The sequence below is a fragment of the Notamacropus eugenii genome, chromosome 1, assembly GCF_028372415.1.
Source record: "Notamacropus eugenii isolate mMacEug1 chromosome 1, mMacEug1.pri_v2, whole genome shotgun sequence".
Lineage (NCBI taxonomy): Eukaryota > Metazoa > Chordata > Mammalia > Diprotodontia > Macropodidae > Notamacropus > Notamacropus eugenii.
This window is the reverse complement of record NC_092872.1, coordinates 478,268,749-478,288,837: the sequence shown is the minus strand read 5'-3', so window position 1 is coordinate 478,288,837 and position 20,089 is coordinate 478,268,749. Positions and strand designations below refer to the sequence as shown.

At 38.6% G+C, this 20,089-nt stretch overlaps 1 protein-coding gene across 5 annotated transcripts in view; it reads left to right on the top strand.

Moving 5' to 3' along the window:
- The window catches only part of RGS3 (regulator of G protein signaling 3), a 176,536-nt gene that overhangs the window by 7,754 nt on the left and 148,693 nt on the right, over positions 1-20,089 (top strand). For 4 of the 5 annotated variants that reach the window (XM_072632445.1, XM_072632444.1, XM_072632446.1 and 1 more), the window contains 4 exons: positions 7,375-7,425; positions 8,374-8,432; positions 13,656-13,750; positions 14,819-14,887. In XM_072632445.1, coding sequence (XP_072488546.1) covers positions 7,375-7,425; positions 8,374-8,432; positions 13,656-13,750; positions 14,819-14,887 — 274 coding nt within the window. The remainder of the gene's footprint in view (positions 1-7,374; positions 7,426-8,373; positions 8,433-13,655; positions 13,751-14,818; positions 14,888-20,089) is intronic. The other variant, XM_072632447.1, reaches the window with a different exon arrangement.

The following is a 20,089-nucleotide window of genomic DNA, read 5'->3' as shown; positions in this document are numbered from 1 at the left end:
TTGTCCGGTGGTGACAAAGGAAAGAAACAGCACAGATAGACATGTGCATAGCTTCAGTACCAGAAAAGGAAACTCCTCTACCACACACTCAACAATCCTGGGGGCTAGGGACTCTGCCTTCTGAGGCAGCCTGTCACACTTATAAGTAGTTCTTTTTGCTGATAAGTTTTTCCTTACCTTAAGCCTAAATTTCTCTGCAACTTGAATCATTACTCCCAGTTCTGTTCTCAGTGACCAAATAGAACAAGTTTAATCCCCTTCAAATTCCTGAAGTCAGTTCACATGCCTCTCCTACATCTTCTCCGGATTAAACTTGCTCTTTTTCTTGAATCAGATCTCATAGAGAATTCAAGGCCCTTCACAATCCCTAAACAGAGGGCTAAGCTGTTGGAATTGGTGAATGGCCTGACTTCCTGGAGTTTAGTAGCCAACTTTGTGAGGAGCATTCAACCCTGTTAAGCAATAGTACATTCAGGAGATGGAGGACATAGATGAGCATGAGGGATTCTGAGTCTTAGCATCTAACTCCAGCCTTGTTAGTCACTGTGTAGAGTCAGTTTTGATGCCTAGGGATGTAGTGGCCTTGCAAGAAGCACCAGAGCAAAATATATCGATGGATGCTGAAAAGATGGGGGAAGGGAGGTGTTTTCTCTTTGATATCTGAGTTTGAAATATCCTGAAAAGTGGCCTTGGGCATCAGTTTTCATGGAGGTGCTTTCCACTATTGGTGGCTTGTCTTGAAGCAGAGGGTTTGGCAATAATAATCCATTTGGAAGGTGGTTGAAAGGTCCATGTGCTGACTCTTCCTTCTGGCCTGGGGAACTGGTCTGCTCTCAGACTGGACTCAGTTTAGTGTAGGGCAGCAATTCTCAAAGTGTGGTCCCCTTTCAAGGGGTCTTTGTTGTCAGAACCATTTGCATAATGAGATATTTTAATCTTTAACATGGTAAATATAAATAAAAGCTCTGTGGGGTCCTCAATAGTTTATAATAGTGTAAAGGGATCTTGAGACCTAAAAGTGGTTTGAGAACCACTGGTGTAGGGCATAAACTAATTGTTGGAGGTAGGCAAAGGCACATTGCCTGGCACATAGTAGGTGCATAATAAATGCATAGTGACTGACTTATTGTAGGATTGCACATTATTAAAACAGGCTGACCAGTGGGATTGACTTCAGCTAGAAGTTGTGATTGTTCTAGTGGGATAGAGCAGAGCCCTGAGGGTCATTTTCCATTTAATCAGAAACCTTTCATAGTAAACTAGCTCTGAGGGTCGCTAAAAGGCAAATACTCTGAGCAGATATACACTGATGACCCTAGTGGTCATGAGACCCTGAAAACCTCTGCTCTTCCTGCCCCGTTTCAGCCTGAATGGCTCTGAATATCTTTGGTACAGCTGTTGTGTTTTTCTTGATCTAACACACTATCAAATTTTTTTTTCTTTAAAACTGAATCTATGAGTTCATCTGTGTAGGGCATTTTTAGACACTTTCTCTTGCCAGTGCAGATTGGTACCACTGTTGCCAGGTACGTAGAACGTTACCTGAGGGTGCTGAGCTCAGGGTCTCACAGTCAGTTTGTGTCAAAGATAAAACTTGAACTCAGGTCTTCCTGACTCTGTGACTGGTTATCTATTAGTTATGCCATATTGCCTCTCATCAAGTGTTATAAGCATTTAATGAGTTTTCTTTTCATGATGAAGATTTTTAGTAGGCCTAGAGAAGTCCTTTCACAATTTAATAAATGGTAAACTTTGTTCCCCAGAAATCTCAATTTTATAGCAAAAATAAAGTAAATAGAAACAAAATAGTTAATTTCTTCATTGTTATTATATTATATTATTGTATTGATTATAGTGGAGAAATAATCATTTAAAAAGTGAGGTCCTTTCTAATGAGTTGCATAATGCCATCATTAACCATATGACAGGTCAAAATCATTATGACATAAACATAGAGAAAGGTTTTAAAATATAGAATTACTATTGGTGTAATTTGTAAAATGTTCCTAACTGGCAATTTTGGAGCAAAAACTAGAGAAATCTGTGAGCTTTTCCATTAGATTGTAAGCTCCTTGAGGGTAGGGAATTAGAATATTATTTATCCTTGTTTGAGCCTCCTGGTTACACAGCTTTTATTAGAGGAGGGATTCATATAATGAATTCTTATCCCCCAAAATAAGTTTTTACACTTGTCAAATTTGGTAAAAATTGTTGGGAAAACTGAGATGCTATAGTGTGGCAGAAACTGAGCATAGACCAGTACCTTACATCATTTACTAAGATAAGGTTAAAATGGATATTTGGCCTAGATATATGGAGAGCTATTACAAGAAAATTAGAGAACGTGTAACATATTACATATTAGACTTATGGATAGGTGAACAATTTATGAATAAACAAGAAATAGCAAAATTAGGTGTAAAATGGATAATTTAGATCAAATCAAAAAAGTTTTGTACAAATAAAACAAATGTAGAAGGAGAGTAGAAAACTGGGGAAAACATTGTATAGACAGTTTCTCAGATAAAGGTCTCATATTTCAACGATGTCAAGAACTTTGTCAAATCTATGAGAATACAAATTATTCTCCAATTGATATATGGTGAAGGGACATGAACAGGTAGTTTTCCAATGAAGAAATCAAAACAGTGTATACTTATGTGATTGGAGAGATTCAAATTAAAACAACCTTGAAATATCATCTTATACCTACCAGATTGGCTAAAATGATTGAGGAGGAAGACAATAAGCGTTGGAGGGAATGTGGAAAAATTGGGACACTAATTTATTGTTGGTGGAGTTGTGAACTGATCCAGTCATTTTGGACAGTGTTCTGGAATTATGCCCAAAGAATTATTAAACTGCCTGTACTCTTTGGGCCCCACAATACCACTTCTAGGTCTGTTTCCAAAGATGATTAGGGAAAAAAAGAAAAGAACCTATATGTTCTAGCACAGGTTTGCAAAGTGGACAATACTGCTCCCTGGGGAGGCACTAGAATGATGGGGGTGTGTGGTAGTAGCTTGGCGTGAAATTGGGGGACATTGAATAAAAATAAAGGGGTGGTAGAAGCACAAGGAAAGAAGAAAATTCATCTGTTGATGTAACAGTTAAAGTCGTAGTGATTACATTATTTTCCAAATAAACACATAAAATGCAAGTTATTGTAAGGAAGTCTAGCATGCATTGGCAGGAATATGTGTGTATGATGACTTGTTTACAACATGATACTATGTGTTACATGATGCAATATTTCATCATCAAAGTTTCAATGCAGGAAAACCCCCCCCCACAAATTTGCAATAAATTCTTAAATTTAAGATGCTTCATTAAAAAATTATATTTCTTGAAATGATGCAAATTTCAAAAAAAAAACTGTTAAAGCATTAAAATAACAGATTTCCAGGGAGGCACTGAGTAATTTTTTTGTTTTTGGAAAGGGGATAATAGGCCAAATAAGTTTGGGGACTTCTGTTCTAGTGTTTATGACAGCTCTCTTTGTGGTGGTAATTTTTTTCTAATTGAAAGGGTCATTCCTTGACTCATTCTTAAAATTCACTGATTGGGCATTACCTCACTCTAAGTGAGTACCTAGAAGGCCTTAACCTACAAGGGTGTCATTGCATCTTGGGCCATCTCTAGTCATCCTGCTGAATATCTGGTCACTGGATCCAGGTGGCTCTGGAGAGGAAAGTGACCAGATATGAGTGAGGCTGGTGATCTTGCACAGCCCTCCCTCACTCAAATCAAAGTCAACTGCAAGTCATGTCATCGTTTCCCAAGTCATGGTCTTCTTTGAAAATGAAGGACAAACACAACTTGATAAAGAACTGGACATTGCAGGATTGCCCATCAATTGAGGAATGGCAGAACAAGTTATAGTATATGATTGTGATAGAATATTATTGTGCTATAAGAAATGATGAACTCAATATTCTTAGAAAAACATGGAGAGACTTGTACAAAATAATGAAGAGTGAAATGAACAGAACTAGGAGAACATTGTATACAGTAACAGCCATATTGTTTTAAGAATGACTGAGTGAATAAATTAACTATAAAGGATGTATAAGGAAAGGCACTATTTACATCCAGAGAAAGAAATGATAAAAAGAAGTATGTATAGAATGATTTTACATATATGTATATATCTATTTGTATCTAATAGTATTCAACTCTAGAGCAGGGGTGGGAGGAAAAACAAAGAAAAAAATGAAAAAAAATTTATGTAATAACTTTATTGTGTATTTAAAAGGAATAACAAGTTATACATAATAGATTTGCAGTTTCATGTGCAGTCATCTTTTTTATTATACTGTGTCATGGAAATGCTTGTTTTATTCCATAAATAAAAATTAGCAAAAATATTAGAGTATGGATTCTCATGTAGGGCATTCCAGACTTCAGTTCTCACTGCCCTGAGATGTACCCCTTACTATCAACCCTCAGTGAAAACTAAAAACCTTGAACAATTAACGACTTTTTTTTTTTACATATAATATTCCTGGAAAGATGTTCTATAGGTAAAACTAATCTGGAATTTAGGGTGTGTAGCTTTGGACTAACATAACTGCATCAAAAGATTAATGACAGAACTTGTTCATCAAAGAACCCAGTAAGTCAGCAAGCCTTTTAGCTCCTAAGCAAAGATATATTGAACCTTTTAAGAGAAATGGAACAATTACATCCTTTTTGTAGAAGACAGCTTCAAAATGCTAGTTAAAAATTTCCTCATTTATCTTCTGAAAACATACCACAGCAGTTAAACTGGGTGTCATCAATCTAGGAAAAGTCAGTGGACTTCAAATTTTCTATTTCTTTTAGCAAGTTAATGTATTCTTTAAAAAAAACTAGGACACAGCTGTGTTTCCCGTGGCCACGGATCTGCGTGTATCTAGAGCCAAAGGTGTCAAACACATGACCAGGGGGTTACATGAATGGGCTCCAGAATATGGCTTGAACCAGCTTAAAATTCAGTTCCTATCTGGTTTTAGTGTGTTGATAGAGTAATACAAATATAAACATGTGGTTTTCTAAGTCAATATGCAGCCGACAGGGGTTCTTATATTTGGTTTAGTGACCCCCATTTCTGTTTTTCAGAAATAACTATTGTTAGGTGTTAATTAATCAATGACTAAATTGTTCCCCTGACTTTGGAAGTTTAAATGTGTTCAAGCCAGGGCTGGGTTTATATTGCTAATGTTTTGGGACGATTTTCCTGTACTGGACAAGGCCATGGAGAGGTTTAATGAGATTTAATTGATGACTTCTAGAAATAAGTTGCTTTTCTTCCTAAACATACAAGACATTTTTGGAGAGAAGAATTTTTCTCAGTAAGCTTATGAACTTGGCAGGGAAGTTTGTGTGAGGATATTTCATAGATGGCTACTAGATGACTCTCACCCTTAATTTTTGATTGTATGTATTCTTTTTTTCTGACAAAATCTATGCCCAGAACTTCTGGTAAACTGTAATGTTTGGAGTTAAATGAATGGTTTTAATAAAGTACCAGATCAACATGAAGCCCTTTGGGTTAGGGAGCAGAGAGGAATACCATGGTAATATGTGAGTTTTGTTGGACATTTAGTGTAGACCTTCCTTGGGAAATTAGACATTAATTTACTTGGTGGCCTGCCAGGTAACTGTACCTTTTTAGTAGGGACAATGTGAGGGAGAAGGGAGAAACCACGACCTGCCACCCTTGGAAATGCTGTCTGAGGCCCTGGCACGATGGAGCGTTATCTCATTGGCTTTTGTAAAGGCATCCGGTGTGAGGCAAAGGAAGTGACCAACTGAGGTATCCTTACATTGTTGGCATGTTGCTCGTTGTATGTCATTGCTTGTCAGGCATCAGTAACTGAGTAAGTGCTAGTCAACAAGCATGTTTTCAGTGTTGAGCATAACATCACAGCTCTTTGGTGCTGTCCATCTTTGGATGGTAGGGAGGATATCGAAGGGATGAAGGCATAGGTGTCCCACATTCTTGTAGCTCAATGTTCAACTCTAGTAAGCATTGTACCTTCACCATTTTGTGTTTTTGCTATGTCCTTGTTCAGTGACTGAAGGACTGTGGCTGTGGGAAGTAGTAATTGTCTGTACTTTCAGATAATAACACAATGGATTTTTGTGATACCTTTCATCCAAATAGCTTAAAGTACCCTTTAGTATTATCTGATTAATCCCCTGAGGGTGAAGTAACCAGTATTATTATCTCTATTATAGACCACTGGAAATTGAGGGTCAGAGAGGAGGTAGTGGTTGGACCACTGCTCCTTGCCATTCATCCTAGGGATGGTAGTGAGACTAGAGATGTTTGGCTTATTCTGGCCCTGGAATGTCATAGGCAGGAGGGTTCCAGGGAAATTAGATTGAGTTGAGAACTGAATAGAAGGCTTTCTACGTTAAGAATGTGCTAGGACTGTAGTTTGAAAACAGATTCATCTACTTGTTCACTCAGTATTTATCAGGGGCAGCTAGGTGGTGCAGTGGGTAGAGCACCAGTACAAGAGTCAGGAGGACCTGAGTTCAAATCTCACCTCAGACACTTAACACTCACTAGCTGTGTGACCTTGAGCAAGTCACTTAACCCCAATTGCCTCATCCTGGGTCATCTCCAGTCATCCTGATGAATTTCTGGTCACTGGATCCAGGTGGCTCAGGAGGAGAAGTGAGGCTGGCGACCTGCACAGCCCTCCCTCACTCAAAACAAAGTCAAGTGCAAGTCATGTCATTATTTCTCTGATGGCATGATCTTCTTTGGCAACAAAGGAGGAACACACACAATATTTATCAGGCATCAGCCATAGGAATGTACTTTAGTCCTCTAATGGGACATGTTTCTAGCATGGAGGGGTCAAGAGGCCATCAGGGGCCTTGATTTTGACTCCTAGAGGTTCCAGGTTCATTGACTTTTATCATTTGCAAAAAACCTTTGTTTTTGACTGTGACTTTTGCACTCACATACTGCATGGACGGTGATACTGTCTTCATTGTATATCAAGTAGAGGATCTGGAATCTGAGCAGTTTTCAGGGGGCTGTAGGAAGGACAGGCTGGAACTGGACCCGTGGAATCAAGGTGCAAAAATGGCTTGATTCCCATAGCTAGTTGATGTGCCCTTCTGCAACACTGTTTCCTTTTGTTTTTCTCTCTGTAGTTGTGAGATCAAGGTTCTTCTTTAATTTTGCCTTATTGCTGCTATCCTTTGGTGGAAGTCTGCAGCAAGAACTGCTTAGGAAGTCTTATGTAGGTCTTGGTTCCTTGGGTGCATTGTGCTTTAGAACTGTTTGATTAAAAAAAAATCACATCTATTTCTAGCCATTTGATTCTTGGATTATACATGAGATAAAATGGATTGCTTGTGTTTTTTCCTTAGGTCAGTTGAAACTGTCAATAGATAAACAAGACCGAGTTTTGCTTCTTCATAGTAAGTATGTTTTTACACATCTCACCTAGATAGAGCTAGGCAGATTATGTCCATTGCTTTCAAATGAATTTCAATTACCCTTTTCTTTGCAGAATGTTCTGTTGGTTTCTAACAAGTGTGACTTTTATTTGAGACCTTGTAAGGCAGTTTCTCTGCTCCTGTCTCATGTATGTATTGGGCTTCTATGCCAAGCCGTTTTGCTCAGTCAGGGCAGCTTTACACTCTTGGGGGCAGCGTTCTCTGTCTGCAATATTCTACAATTCACTAAAGCAAGCCTATGCTGGAAGGGCCTCTCTTTGCCTTCTTTCTCCTGCCCTTGATTTCTTCACTTTCTGCTTCTGAGTGTTCTTAAGAAGCAGGGGAAAAATTTTTTTCAGTCAAGGACCCCACTCTGACTGAGCAAACAGTTTTTAAACAGTCAACTGACAGCAAGACTCACTTGATTAGTAGTGGAATTTTTTTCTTTGGCTCCACCTATGTTTCCACCTGTGTTTCTTACCTTCCTGGTCTTTCCCTCTTCTTTGTCTTGCCTTATAGGGCCTTAGGCTAAGAACACAAAGCCCAGCCTGCAATAAAAACTCAAGCAGAGTTTGCCTTAAGCTTCCAACTGAAACCAAATAAAGAGAACTTTTGAGGCTTACTCTGATCTTTTAGGCTTTAGCTACAAAAGCCAGGGCTTGCTTCCATGACTGCCTCTGCTTCTCTGTATACCCTTCTTCAGATTCGTACATGGTTATCTGACAATGTTAGCCTTATCTGTGTGGCCTAGTTTGAGCTGCTTTATTTCATCATGATTTGGCATGGGTAGTGCCAGGGTAGGGGAAAGAGTGCTGGGACAGATTTGAGGAAGGGATAATATCACAAAGGAAAGGAGGGAATCTTGCAAATAAAGGGGCACATACAATTTTTCATTATTAATCCTAGTATCAACTATGCACTTTTCTTTAGTCATAGAAGCCAGAGATCTCATGACCAAAGACTCTCGACCCTGTGATGCTTATGTGAAGGTATGTAATGGTGGGGGAAGTGGGAAGGATACCATCTAACATTGCTCCCCTGTTTCAGTTCCACTAGGGCATTTAGAAATGGAATCTATTTCCAAGCTGTAGATGTTAGGGTTTAGTCTACACAAGTATTTATTGAGCACCTTCTGTGCTAGAATATCTCCATCCCCTTTGTCTTGACTGGTGACTATTCCGTTATGTCAGCAGACACAGCTCACGTTTACATAGTACTTCATATACAGTTAGAGAATGTTTTTACAACCATTATTTCATTTGATCAGTGCATAGCTTAGTGTTATAACCATCTCTCAGTAACACTAATGAATGATAGGGAGAACACAGATATTTGAAATTCACATAAAATCCAAGACTTTGTTTTTAGTAGCAACTTCATTTATAATTCCATCAAGTCTTTAACTAGAATTATCAATTCAAACTGGCTAAAATTTAGATAGTAGAAGAGAAGAGGATAATTCTAAGGTCTGTTTAATGAACCTTTAGATTAGTGGTCTTCAAATTAAGAACATGGCCTGACCTAAAAGAGTATGTGATCAACCAATTGGAGAGTGGGAAGGTAGGTTATATTCCACTTTTCCCTGTGACAGCCACCTGGGGAGCTTGTCTCCAACACATTCACATCTACAATTGCCCTCCAATAGTCCTTAAATCAGCCCTCTCCCTTTGCTATGTGAGCTCCCATCCTATTTCTTCTGAGCCAAGTGTCAACTTTTCAGGGCATTTTATGACCCGCATGATGCCTGAGCACCCACAGTAGCAGCTGTATAGATAGATACCATTGGGAAAGTGACCTTCTCCTCCAGGATACCTACCCTGTGTCCCCCAGATCACTTTATGCTTGTGGAAAATGCTCCTCCAATGGTGGGCTCTATGTCCCAGATTAGTGACCAATGACTAAGAGCCCCAACTTCTCATTTTTTCCCAAGTGGGCCAGAATGAGTTGTACCAGATGAGCAAGCATGAGTAGATACAGATTTCTTTACATCATCTTGCCTTTCAAACCCATTTCTGTTCTGGATTTCTTTGTTACTTTCATGGGCACCATTGTTACAAGCCCCCAGGTTTACAATTTCAGTGTTATCTTTTACTCTTCACTCTCCCTCACCTCGCATACCCAGTTAGTTGCCAGCTCTTGTCATTTCTCTCTTCACACCATTTCCTGCATCTGTCCCCTTTTTTCTACTCACATAACCACTACTTTGGTTCAGGCCTTTATTACCTTTTGCGTGGACCATTATAATGTCCTCTATCTCTGGAACATAACTCCCTCTTAACTTCTACCTCATAGGATCCCTTTTCTTCTTCAAGATGAAACTTATTTTGTTTATGCTTATATATGTCCTTGTTGTCTCCTCTATTAGAATATAAGCCCTTTGTGAGTAGGGATTCTTGCATGTATTGGATTTATGGCCCTTGTGCCTGAGAGAGGCATGACACAGTAGTTGGATAATAAATTAATTGTTGATTGGTCTCTTAAGTTCTCTTCTGCAATTCCCTCTCTCAATTGATCAATTAAACAAGTATTTTTTCAGCACCTACTATGGGCCAGGCATTGTTCTATGCACTAGGGATGCAAGTACAAAGAATTAATCCTACTCTTAATGAACTTACATTTGAATGAGGGTATATTTAATTTAAAATCAATGAAGTACTCCTTTACTTCATTAAATTAATATAACATTGTAGAACATTAATATAAAGTTAATAAATACAAATATATTCAAAATGATTAAAGGAAGAGGGAGACTGTTAGGCAGAGGTAAGGAGAGAGTACATTGCAGGTATGGGAGATGGGTAGTGCAAGGGCATAGAGACAGAAGATGGAATGTTGTGTGTATGAGGAAAGAAGAAAAGGGTAGTTGGGCTGAATGGTAGAATGTGAAAGTGGAGTAATATCTAGTAAATAGTGGAAATAGGTTTAGGGCGAGGTTGTGTAGAACTTTAAAAACTGAACAGAGGTGTTTATAGTTTGTCCTAGTGGCAATAGAAATCATTGTAATTGGTTGAGTCAGATCTGCACTTAAAGAAAATTACTTTGGCAGCTGTGGGTAGGATAGACTGGAGTGGAGAGAGATTTGAGGCAGGGAGAACAAATGAGTCTCTTGCAATAATCTAGGTGAGAGGTGATGAGGACCTGACCTAAGGTGGTGGTTGTGTGGGGTCTTATATGGGAAATGTGGTAAAGGTAGAAATGGAAAGATTTTGCAACCACTTGAATGTGGAGGTTAAGTGAGAGTGAGGAGTCCAGTGTAATGCCAAAATTACAAAGTTGGGGAGTGGAAGGATGATGGTGCTTTTGACAGAAAGAGGGAAATTTGGAAGAGGAGTGATTGGAAGGAAAGATAATGAATTTCATTTTAGACTTACTGAGTTGAATCTGTCTCTAGGACATATACTTTGAGGTGTGCAATTGGCAGTTAGTGATGTGGGACTCAAGTTTGGAGGAGACACTGGGGTTGGATATCTATGTCTAATCTGTATCTATGTCTACATATCTATACATATGTGTGTGTTGAACTCATCTGTAAGCAATGATAATTAAACTCATGGGAGTTTAAGAAGTTACCAAAAGAAATAGGATAGAGGACCTAGTGCAGAATCTTAAGGAATAAACTAGAGGAGATATGAGGTGGATGATGAGTCAGTAAAGGAGACTTAAAAGGAACAGTGAGACCAACGGGGGACAAACCAGAAGAGAGTAGTATAACAGAAACCCAGAGGAAAGATGTTATCCAGATGGATGGGTGGTCAACTGTGGCAAATGCAGCTGATTAAGGATGAGGACTGAGGAAGGACCACCAGGTATGACAATTAAGATATCATTAGTTAACTTTGGAGACAGCAGTTTCAGTTGAATGATGAGGTTGCACCTGAACTACAAAGGATTAAGGAGTGAGAGGAAAAGAAGCAAAGTAGGTGAGTATACGCAACTCTTTTAAGGAATCTGGTTGAGAAAGGGAAGAGAAAATTCAAGGGGGTGTTAGATTCTAGACAACTTTTTTTTTTTAAGAATTGAGAAATATGTATGTGTGTTTAAAAGGAAGGAACCAGTTAATAGAAGTTGAAGATTCAAGAGAAGGGAATGGTTAAGGATATAATCTTGTAGAGAAGATAGGGTGGGATCAGATATATATTGGTTTTGGCAAGGAGAAAGATCACTTTGTTAGTGTAGAGCAAAGGAGGAGAGAGTGGGAGATAATGTCAAGGGGCTTTTGATGGAAAGAGAGAAAGAGAATAGGAACAGAGGTACTCATGTCTGATAGCCTCAGTGACTTGAGGTAGATTGAAGGAATATGTCACGAGATTCAAGGTGGATGAAGCATATCTGCATGGATACTAGAGCCCTGTATTATGAAGCAGGTGTTGGGGAGTAGAGGCAGATGGTAAATGAGGTGATGGACTTCATGAGAAAGAACATAGTTTTTATTGAGTGGGAAATTTTGATGTAGTGAACTTCAAAGGAGAAAGGATAATTGAATGAAGGAGGAAAAGAGAAGGTCTGTAAGTGAGAATGGGGAGCAAGGAGTATTCCGACTTCTTATAAGACAAGTGTGACAGTAGATGTGAGAAGGTACAGTTAGCTGGAGATGGTAGCTAGGTAAGGATGTAGGATCATCAGGGGAACCCAGGTCTCAGTGAGGGCTAATACATGGAAAGAATATGATAAAAAGAGGGCCAAGATGAAGACAAGTTTGTACTGTATGGAATAAGAATTCCAGAGGGCACAATGTCAGGGGTTGGTAAGGTTGGAGTGGTACATAATTGAGGGGAATGGGGATGAAATAACATGAAGAAGCGGTTGGGGACATTTTTGCCCTAAATAATTTTTACAAGGCTAGGGAAAGAAACAACGGAAGCCACAGGAGAAATAGTATGCCAAGTGGGTAGGGTAGCTGAGTCTCCAAGGGATATTGGAAAGGGAGCTGGGTTGTGCATGGATCCTTCACCTGGGTGGCTGATAGAGAGGAGCAGAGCACTGGGGAGGAGGATGGTAAGCAGTGGTTTCTGCTAGCTACTGAGCTTGGGTGGGATCTGCCATCTGTAGGTCCTTGCCTTTTCCAGGATGGCTAGTGGTAGGGAGTAAGATGTTCTCCTTTCCTCTTTTCCCATTAGAGACCTTGTCCATTAAGGTTCTACTATAAAGACATGTTGTGGTGCAGAGGTGACTTCAGTTCTTCAAGACTGTACCACAGGAGGGCAAACTTTTCTAGGTCCTATCATGGAGTGTAAACTTCTACAGGTCTTACAAAGCTAGAAGTGCTTTGAATTTGGTTCTAGGAATGATCTGTCACCTAAGGACCAGCCTCGGAAAGTTCAGTCTCATCACCAGGAAGCTGACCATCTGATGATTAATGTTTTGACTATTGTAACTCATGAGCTGTCTACTGAGGGATGGAGAGATTGTGATCTGGGTTGGTAAAATGAATACCCATAATGATAAAGATTAAAAAGAGTTATTGAATTATTTCATAGCTGAGTCATAAATGAAGACTCAGGAACAGAAGTAGAGGTGTAGTCCTGGAACCCAGGCATTAGGCAGAGTGGTTATAGACACTCTTGTGCCTTCTCACTGTTCACTGTTGCTCTGGACAGTTGTAAAATTTCACGAGTGAATTCCAGGTTGGAAGGTCTAGAAAACAGGGCAAGAACTTCATTTGTCTTGGTCTGGTTAAGGAGAGTAAAAAATGGAATTTGAATTGAGAGTTAAGGCCATCCTGACTCATCTCAGGCTTCTCTTTGACTTGAAACTTTTTGAGAAGCTATCATGAGTTACGTATTTCTCTAGTTGAGTGGTTATGAATTGCGAAAATAGAATTGTGTTTTCTTTAGAAAAGTTAAGTTTGCCTGAAGCCTAACCAGGAGTCCAGAAGTCATGCCCATTCTTTGGGAACAATTGTTTCTAGCTTAGTCTGGGCCTGTCTTCTCCGTAACATCCTCAGGCCTTGTACTGGCTCTTCTGAGAGCTACCTTTAATTTTAAGAAGTTGATGCCTTTATGTACCTTTTGATCTGTTTGATGGTGGGAGCCACTCCTTGACAGATACTGGGAAGGCTTTTAATATTTGGCTGCTGTTTGAATTGTTTTTTTTTTCTTCAGCTTTGAGCTGGTGAACAAAGCTGATTAATGATAATTGCAGTGGTTGCTAACAAGCTGCATCTGATTGAGAATGGATATGATTAGCTAATACAAGTTTGTCTCCATTTCAAGGTGTCTGTGGTACCTGATAATGATCGAAAACGGAGGCAGAAAACTCAGACCATCCCAGACTGTAAAAATCCAACTTTCCATGAACGGTTTTTCTTGTAAGTAAATCTATTATAACATAACTCTGTCCTACTCTGCCCTTTTCTTCTTTGGTGCAAAAGGAATTTTTGCCGTGGAGATAGTTTTGTTTTGTAAGTTAAGCAATCCAACTGAAAGCATGCTTATTTGCAAAGACCATATATGTTTTTCCATGCTTTTTTCCTTGTATATCTGGCACAATATCTGATATATGGCAATAAAATCAATGTGCTAGAAATGATTTAGTTATTTCTCATAATTGAAATGCCTTAGGCTTAGAACTAGAACTGAAAACTTAGCCACCTTTAGCTGCTAGAGAGAGAGCCCTAGGGGTATAGAATGAGAGCTCATCCCACTTCTGGTGGGATGAAGTAAGGGCCTCAGTACAAAATTTTGCTTGAAGGAGCACTGGCTCAAGTATTGTTGAAACTTCCGTTGTTATTTTCAAGTTGAGATACTTTTTAGTGACTTTTTGGCATATAAAGAGCATTTAGAATGAGATCTCTTTTCCCTCTGTTCTGATTTCTGGGCCCTTGTAGTTAGGTGGAAGAAGTCTTGAGTATTCTGTTTTGTGATGAAACATCCTAACATCCTTCTCAGACAAATTGGGGAGTGTATGTATACCTTTAGACTTGATTTCCCTTCCATGGGTCTCTGTATTTTTTCTTCTGCATTAGGCTTGGTTGTGGTGCTTTGGTAGAATAGCTCATGTCTCTTTCATAACTTAGGTTTTTTAACCATACAGGTTAATTTACCAGCCAATTGACTAGTAATTTATTCAGGTTGGACTTTTCCCCCTTCTGGGGGGTCTATCCTTAGCTGAACTCTTTATATCTAGGGTCTGAATTTAGCAGTCCAACAGGAATGACCATGGTTCCCTCTCTAAGCACAGATAACTTGGGAAGAAAAGTTTTTAGTATGTTTGGCTGGTTTCCAAAGACAAAAATTTTTACTTAGAGTTCCTCAGCAGATGAATGTAATTGGACATTGTATATAAAGGTCATTTAATGGTAATGATATTTATTTGATTCAACCTGGAGTCCTGTGTCAACCACGAAGGCTCTTAATGCCTTTGACTTACTTTACAGTCCCATCCAAGAGGCAGATGAACAGAAGCGGCTTTTGGTTGCTGTGTGGAACAGAGAGAGAGACCATAGGTAAGAAGGATTTCCTGGGTAGACATGTGTTCCCCCACTAGGCCTTTGGGTAGATATTAGGAGGGACATTTGCTGCCACTCAAAACTCTACTCCTCTGGGGATTTCCAAACAGTAGAAGCTTGGGCTCCCCATCCGCTCACCCACCTTGTTCTGGGGTGCTGTCCTTTGTCACCTCCTCAGTGACTGTGTGTTGATGCCTACAAGTCACTAACTCTAACCTGGTAGTGGAGATTCCAAGAGATTGAGGTCATGGGGTTCTACCTTTAAAGAGCTTACAGTTTAGTTGAGACAAGAGATTCCCTCCTCTTCTTCCTCTCTCCTCATATTAATTTTATAAAACACTTAGTACAGTGCCTGGCACATAGTAGGTACTTAATAAATTCTTCCTTCTCTTACTGTATATCCTTCCTTCTATGAACCAAATACTAGGAGGCAAGAGGATAATATGAATATAAATTTATCTCATTCACTATCAGATGAAAATATTATAGGCTTAGAGCTAGGAAATAACCCTAGGTTAGATTTTTTTTTCCATATCCTTAAGTTAACAAATTGGAATGCTTTTAAAAGTAGCATCCTCTTCAACCTTTTGCCTCAAAATAGAAAATTTGTATGTCATCACAGTGTCATAAAATGGCATCTTAGTGTCAACTTTGTTCTGTAGGGTATTTTTTCAGCTTACCACTTTAATAGAGAAAGAGCTGATGCAGATATGTGTATGAGTAGAGGAACATTTAAGCTATAAAGTTATTTTACTGTACTGGTTGCTGTATGATGAGAACCCTTGGAGGTGCAGTCACTCACCTCTCTGTTTTACAATTAGGATTTCATGACAGTAGAATAAATTAAGCAAAGTGCAGTTTAAGAATGAGTGATTAATGTTAATTCAAGTTATTGGCAAAGAAAGGCACAGTTATGTTGGAGCAAATGAGTCAGCATCAAGTTGAAGCAAGACGACAATGTACTGGGGGATGTGTCTCACATTCTTGCCTATTTTGGGAAAGTATGATTCCCTATTCAGAAAATCCATAATAGGCAGTCCAAATAAAAAAGGATACAAAGGAAGAGAAACATATATAACTTTCTCACATGGCTTTGAATTGTATTATCGATAGCCTTACTAAAAAACCGTCAAGAGCTGTTAATAAATAGCACATCTTCAGTTCTCATTGGCATGACTCAAGATATTGAACACAGACTCGATGAATAATACCGAAGCATGCCACTAATTTGTCTTTCTAAAAGACGATGCCTTTATAGCTTAGCTACGTAATACGGAAAAGGAAAATCCTGTGAAAAATACTACCCAGGCTGGTGCATGTATTCTGAAATAAAAGAGCATTTTTCTTAAGTATGGTCATCAGTCAATTTGAAAAGGAAATTAAATGAATTTACATCATGATTTTAAAAGAATACAGCTTTTTGATCATTTTTGATAGCCTCTTGCATTAACCATACTGGTTTTCTAATTATGTCTTGCATAGACCTACCTCTTTTTTCTCTATACACTCTTGGGGTTCTAGATTCTTCCTAAGAGTTCCTTCCCAGAATCCATTTCATCTGTAGTCTCTTCTTCTCTCTTTAGCTGAATTTTGTTTGTCTTCCAAGGTCTGGCCCAAACCTACCCTCCTCCTTGAGCCCTCTCTTACTTCCCAGTGCTGCAGCGATCTTTTCTCAGATTGCTTTAGCTAATATGGTCTGTTCTGCTTTTGGGTAGTTAATCATGTACTTGCCTTGTAAGATTTGAAATCATGAACTTGGAGCAGGAAGTGACAATAGAACATAGAACATTAGAAAATAGATGGTTACAACTAGAAGGAACCTTGAAGATCATGTAGTTTAACTCCCTTATTTTATAAATGAGAAAACTTGTGACAGGTTAATAACAGGCAAAGCTGAGGCTAGAAGAACTTCTCTATCTTTTTTTCTAGTCTTTTTCCCTTTTCTACCATACCATCTAGCTTCTGTTGTATCATCTTGAACCATTTAAAAAACTCTTGTATTGTTACTTAACTTTTCAAGTGTTTCTCTTATTTTACTGACACTTGTAATCAACTTGAAGACTTTCATCTTGCATTTGTTGCACATAGTAGGGGCACAGTTTGATGGACTGAGTATATAAACCAGGGGTGGGGAATCTCAGCCTCAAGGCTACATGTGGCCCTCTAGGTCCTCAAGTATAGCCCTTTTGATTGAATCTAAACTTCACAGAACAAATTCCCCACCCCTGGTATAAACATTTGGGCAATATTTTTTATATTATTTATCGATCTACAACCTGAGCTATACTCAGATTACATATAAAAAGAATTTTAATAGCTTTGAGTATCGTAAGTAAGAAGTAGTCAGTTACAGACCACTTAAGAGATTTCTACTTATGAGTGTTAATTGTGACAATTTACAATACCTGAGTGAATGTGAAATCATTGGCGCCAGAGTAGGAAGCAAAGCTGTGGAGAAGTTATTAACAATTTAGTACTTTCAGTTCATTTGGGAAGGTGACTTCTATTTACCAAAGAATATTACAGAAGCCATATTTTTTTCCTTTCTTACAACAGTACAATTTATTCCTTCCTTTTTGACAATTTGAAAGAGGGCTAATCTTCATAAAATGGGTTAGTCAGGCAAATACATACTATAAACTTGTCAAACCTACTGTTGGTGGGATAACTGTGATCCCTTTTTTTTTGTTATATAATTTATTTATTTTTCAGTTCTCAACATTCACTTCCACAAGAATTTGAATTAAAAATTTTCTCCCCACCCCCGGACAGCATGCACCTCATCCATGCCTTCCTCCAGTCTTTCCTCTCCTCTATTACCCACCTTTCTTCCATCTCCCTTCTCTATTTTCCTGTAGGGCAAAATAGATTTCTATACTCCATTGCCTGTATAGCTTTATTTCCAGTTGCATGCTGAAACAATTTTTAACATTCATTCTTAAAACTTTGAGTTCCATATTCTCTCCCTCCTCACCACCTCCCCCCCACTGAGAAAACAAGCAATTCCTTATAGGTCATACATGTGTAACAATGTGAAGCACTTCCATAATAGTTATGTTATAAAAGACTAACCACATTGCCCTCTCTCCTATCCTGCCCTCCATTTATTCCATTCTCTCCCTTGACCTGTCCTTCCACAATAGAGTTTGCTTGTGATTATCCCTTTCCCCAATTTGCTGTCCCTTCTATTATTTTCCTTCTCCTATCCTCTTCCCCCTTGCCTTCCTGCAGGGTAAAGTAGATTTCCATATACAATTGAGTGTGTATTATTTTCTCCTTAAGCCAAATCCCATGAGAGTAAGGCTCAATTATTTCCTTTCAATCCCCCCTCTTCCCTTCCATTGTAAAAGCTCTTTCTTCCCTCTTTTATGTGAGATGATTTGCTACATTCTACCTCTCCCTTTTTCTTATTCCTAATACATTCCATTCAACAGTAAATTTTATTTTTTTAGGTATTCTCCCTTCATATTCAACTCACCCTGTGCCCTCTATGTGTGTGTGTGTGTGTATACATACATGTATATATGCATATATATACACATACACAGTACACCCATGTACATATACATACCTACACATACATAATATATACATACATACCCATACACATCTATGTGTATGTATATATATTTATATACATATTTTCCCTCTAACTACCCTAATACTAAAAAAGTCTCATGAGTTACTAATAACATCTTTCTGTGTAGGAAACAGTTCAATTTTAATGAGTTCCTTTAGGATTCTCTTTCCTGTTTTCCTTTTCATGTTTCTCTTGATTCTTGTATTTGAAAGTCAAATTGTCTATTCAGCTCTGGTCTTTTCAACAAGAATGCTTGGAAGTCCTCTATTTCATTGAAATTCCATTTCCCCCCTTAAAGTATTATACTCAGTTTTGCTGGATAGGTGATTCTTGGTTTTAATCCTATCTCCTTTGACCTCTGGAATGTCATATTCCAAGCCCTTCGATCCCTTAGTGTAGAAACTGCTAAATCCTGTTTTATCCTGATTGTATTTCCACAATACTTGAATTGTTTCTTTCTGGCTGCTTGTAATATCTTTTCCTTGACTTGAGAACTCTGGGATTTGGTTGCTATATTCTTAGGAGTTTTCCTTTTGGGATCCATTTCAGGAGGTGATTGGTGAATTCTTTTCATTTTTATTTTACCCTCTGGTTCTAGAATATCAGGGCAGTTTTCCTTGATAATTTCTTGGAAGATGATGTCTAGGCTCTTTTTTTTGATCGTGGTTTTCAGGTAGACCAATTTTAAAATTATCTCTCCTGGATCTATTTTTCAGGTCAGTTGTTTTTCCAATGAGATATTTCACACTGTCTTCTATTTTTTCATTCTTTTGGTTTTGTTTTATAATTTCTTGGTTTCTCATTAAGTCGTTAACTTCCATCTGCTCCATTCTAATTTTTGAAGAACTGTTTTCTTCAGTGAGCTTTTGAACCTCCTTTTCCATTTGGCTAATTCTTCTTTTTAAAGCATTCTTCTCCTCATTGGCTTTTTGGACCTCTTTTGCCATTTGAGTTAGTCTGTTTTTAAAGGTGTTATTTTCTTCAGCATTTTTTGGGGTCTCCTGTACCAAGCTGTTGACTCAATTTTCATGATTTTCTTGCATCGCTCTCATTTCTCTTCCCAATTTTTCCTCCACCTCTCTTATTTGATTTTCAAAATCCTTTTTGAGTTCTTCCGTGGCCTAAGACCATTGCATATTTTTTTTTTTTTTTGGAAGTTTTGGAGCAGAAGCTTTGACTTTTAGGTCTTCCTCTGATGGTATGCTTTGTTCTTCCTCATCCAAAAGAATGGAAGAAAATATCAAGAAAATAACCTTCTATTGTCTTATTATTTGCCCTTTTTTTGGGCATTTTCCCATCCAGTTACTTGACTTTTGAGTCCTTTGTCAAGTGGAAGGTATACTCTAGGGACCTGTAAGTTCTTAATTCCTCCAAGGTGGCACAATCAAGGGAGAGGAGTTTGCTCCTTTCCTGGCCTGCTCTCTGGTCTGTGAACAACCACAAGCACTCTTTTGTGCCCAGGATCTGTGAATAGGATTTCCTTTTCATAGTCACCACAGCTCCACCACACCAGCATTCTTCCTCACCCTATGACTGCCACTCATAACTGAGACCCAGATCAGCTGCTCCATTTCCTCAGGGTCTTTTGAGGGCTCCAAAAATGTATGCTGCTACTGCAG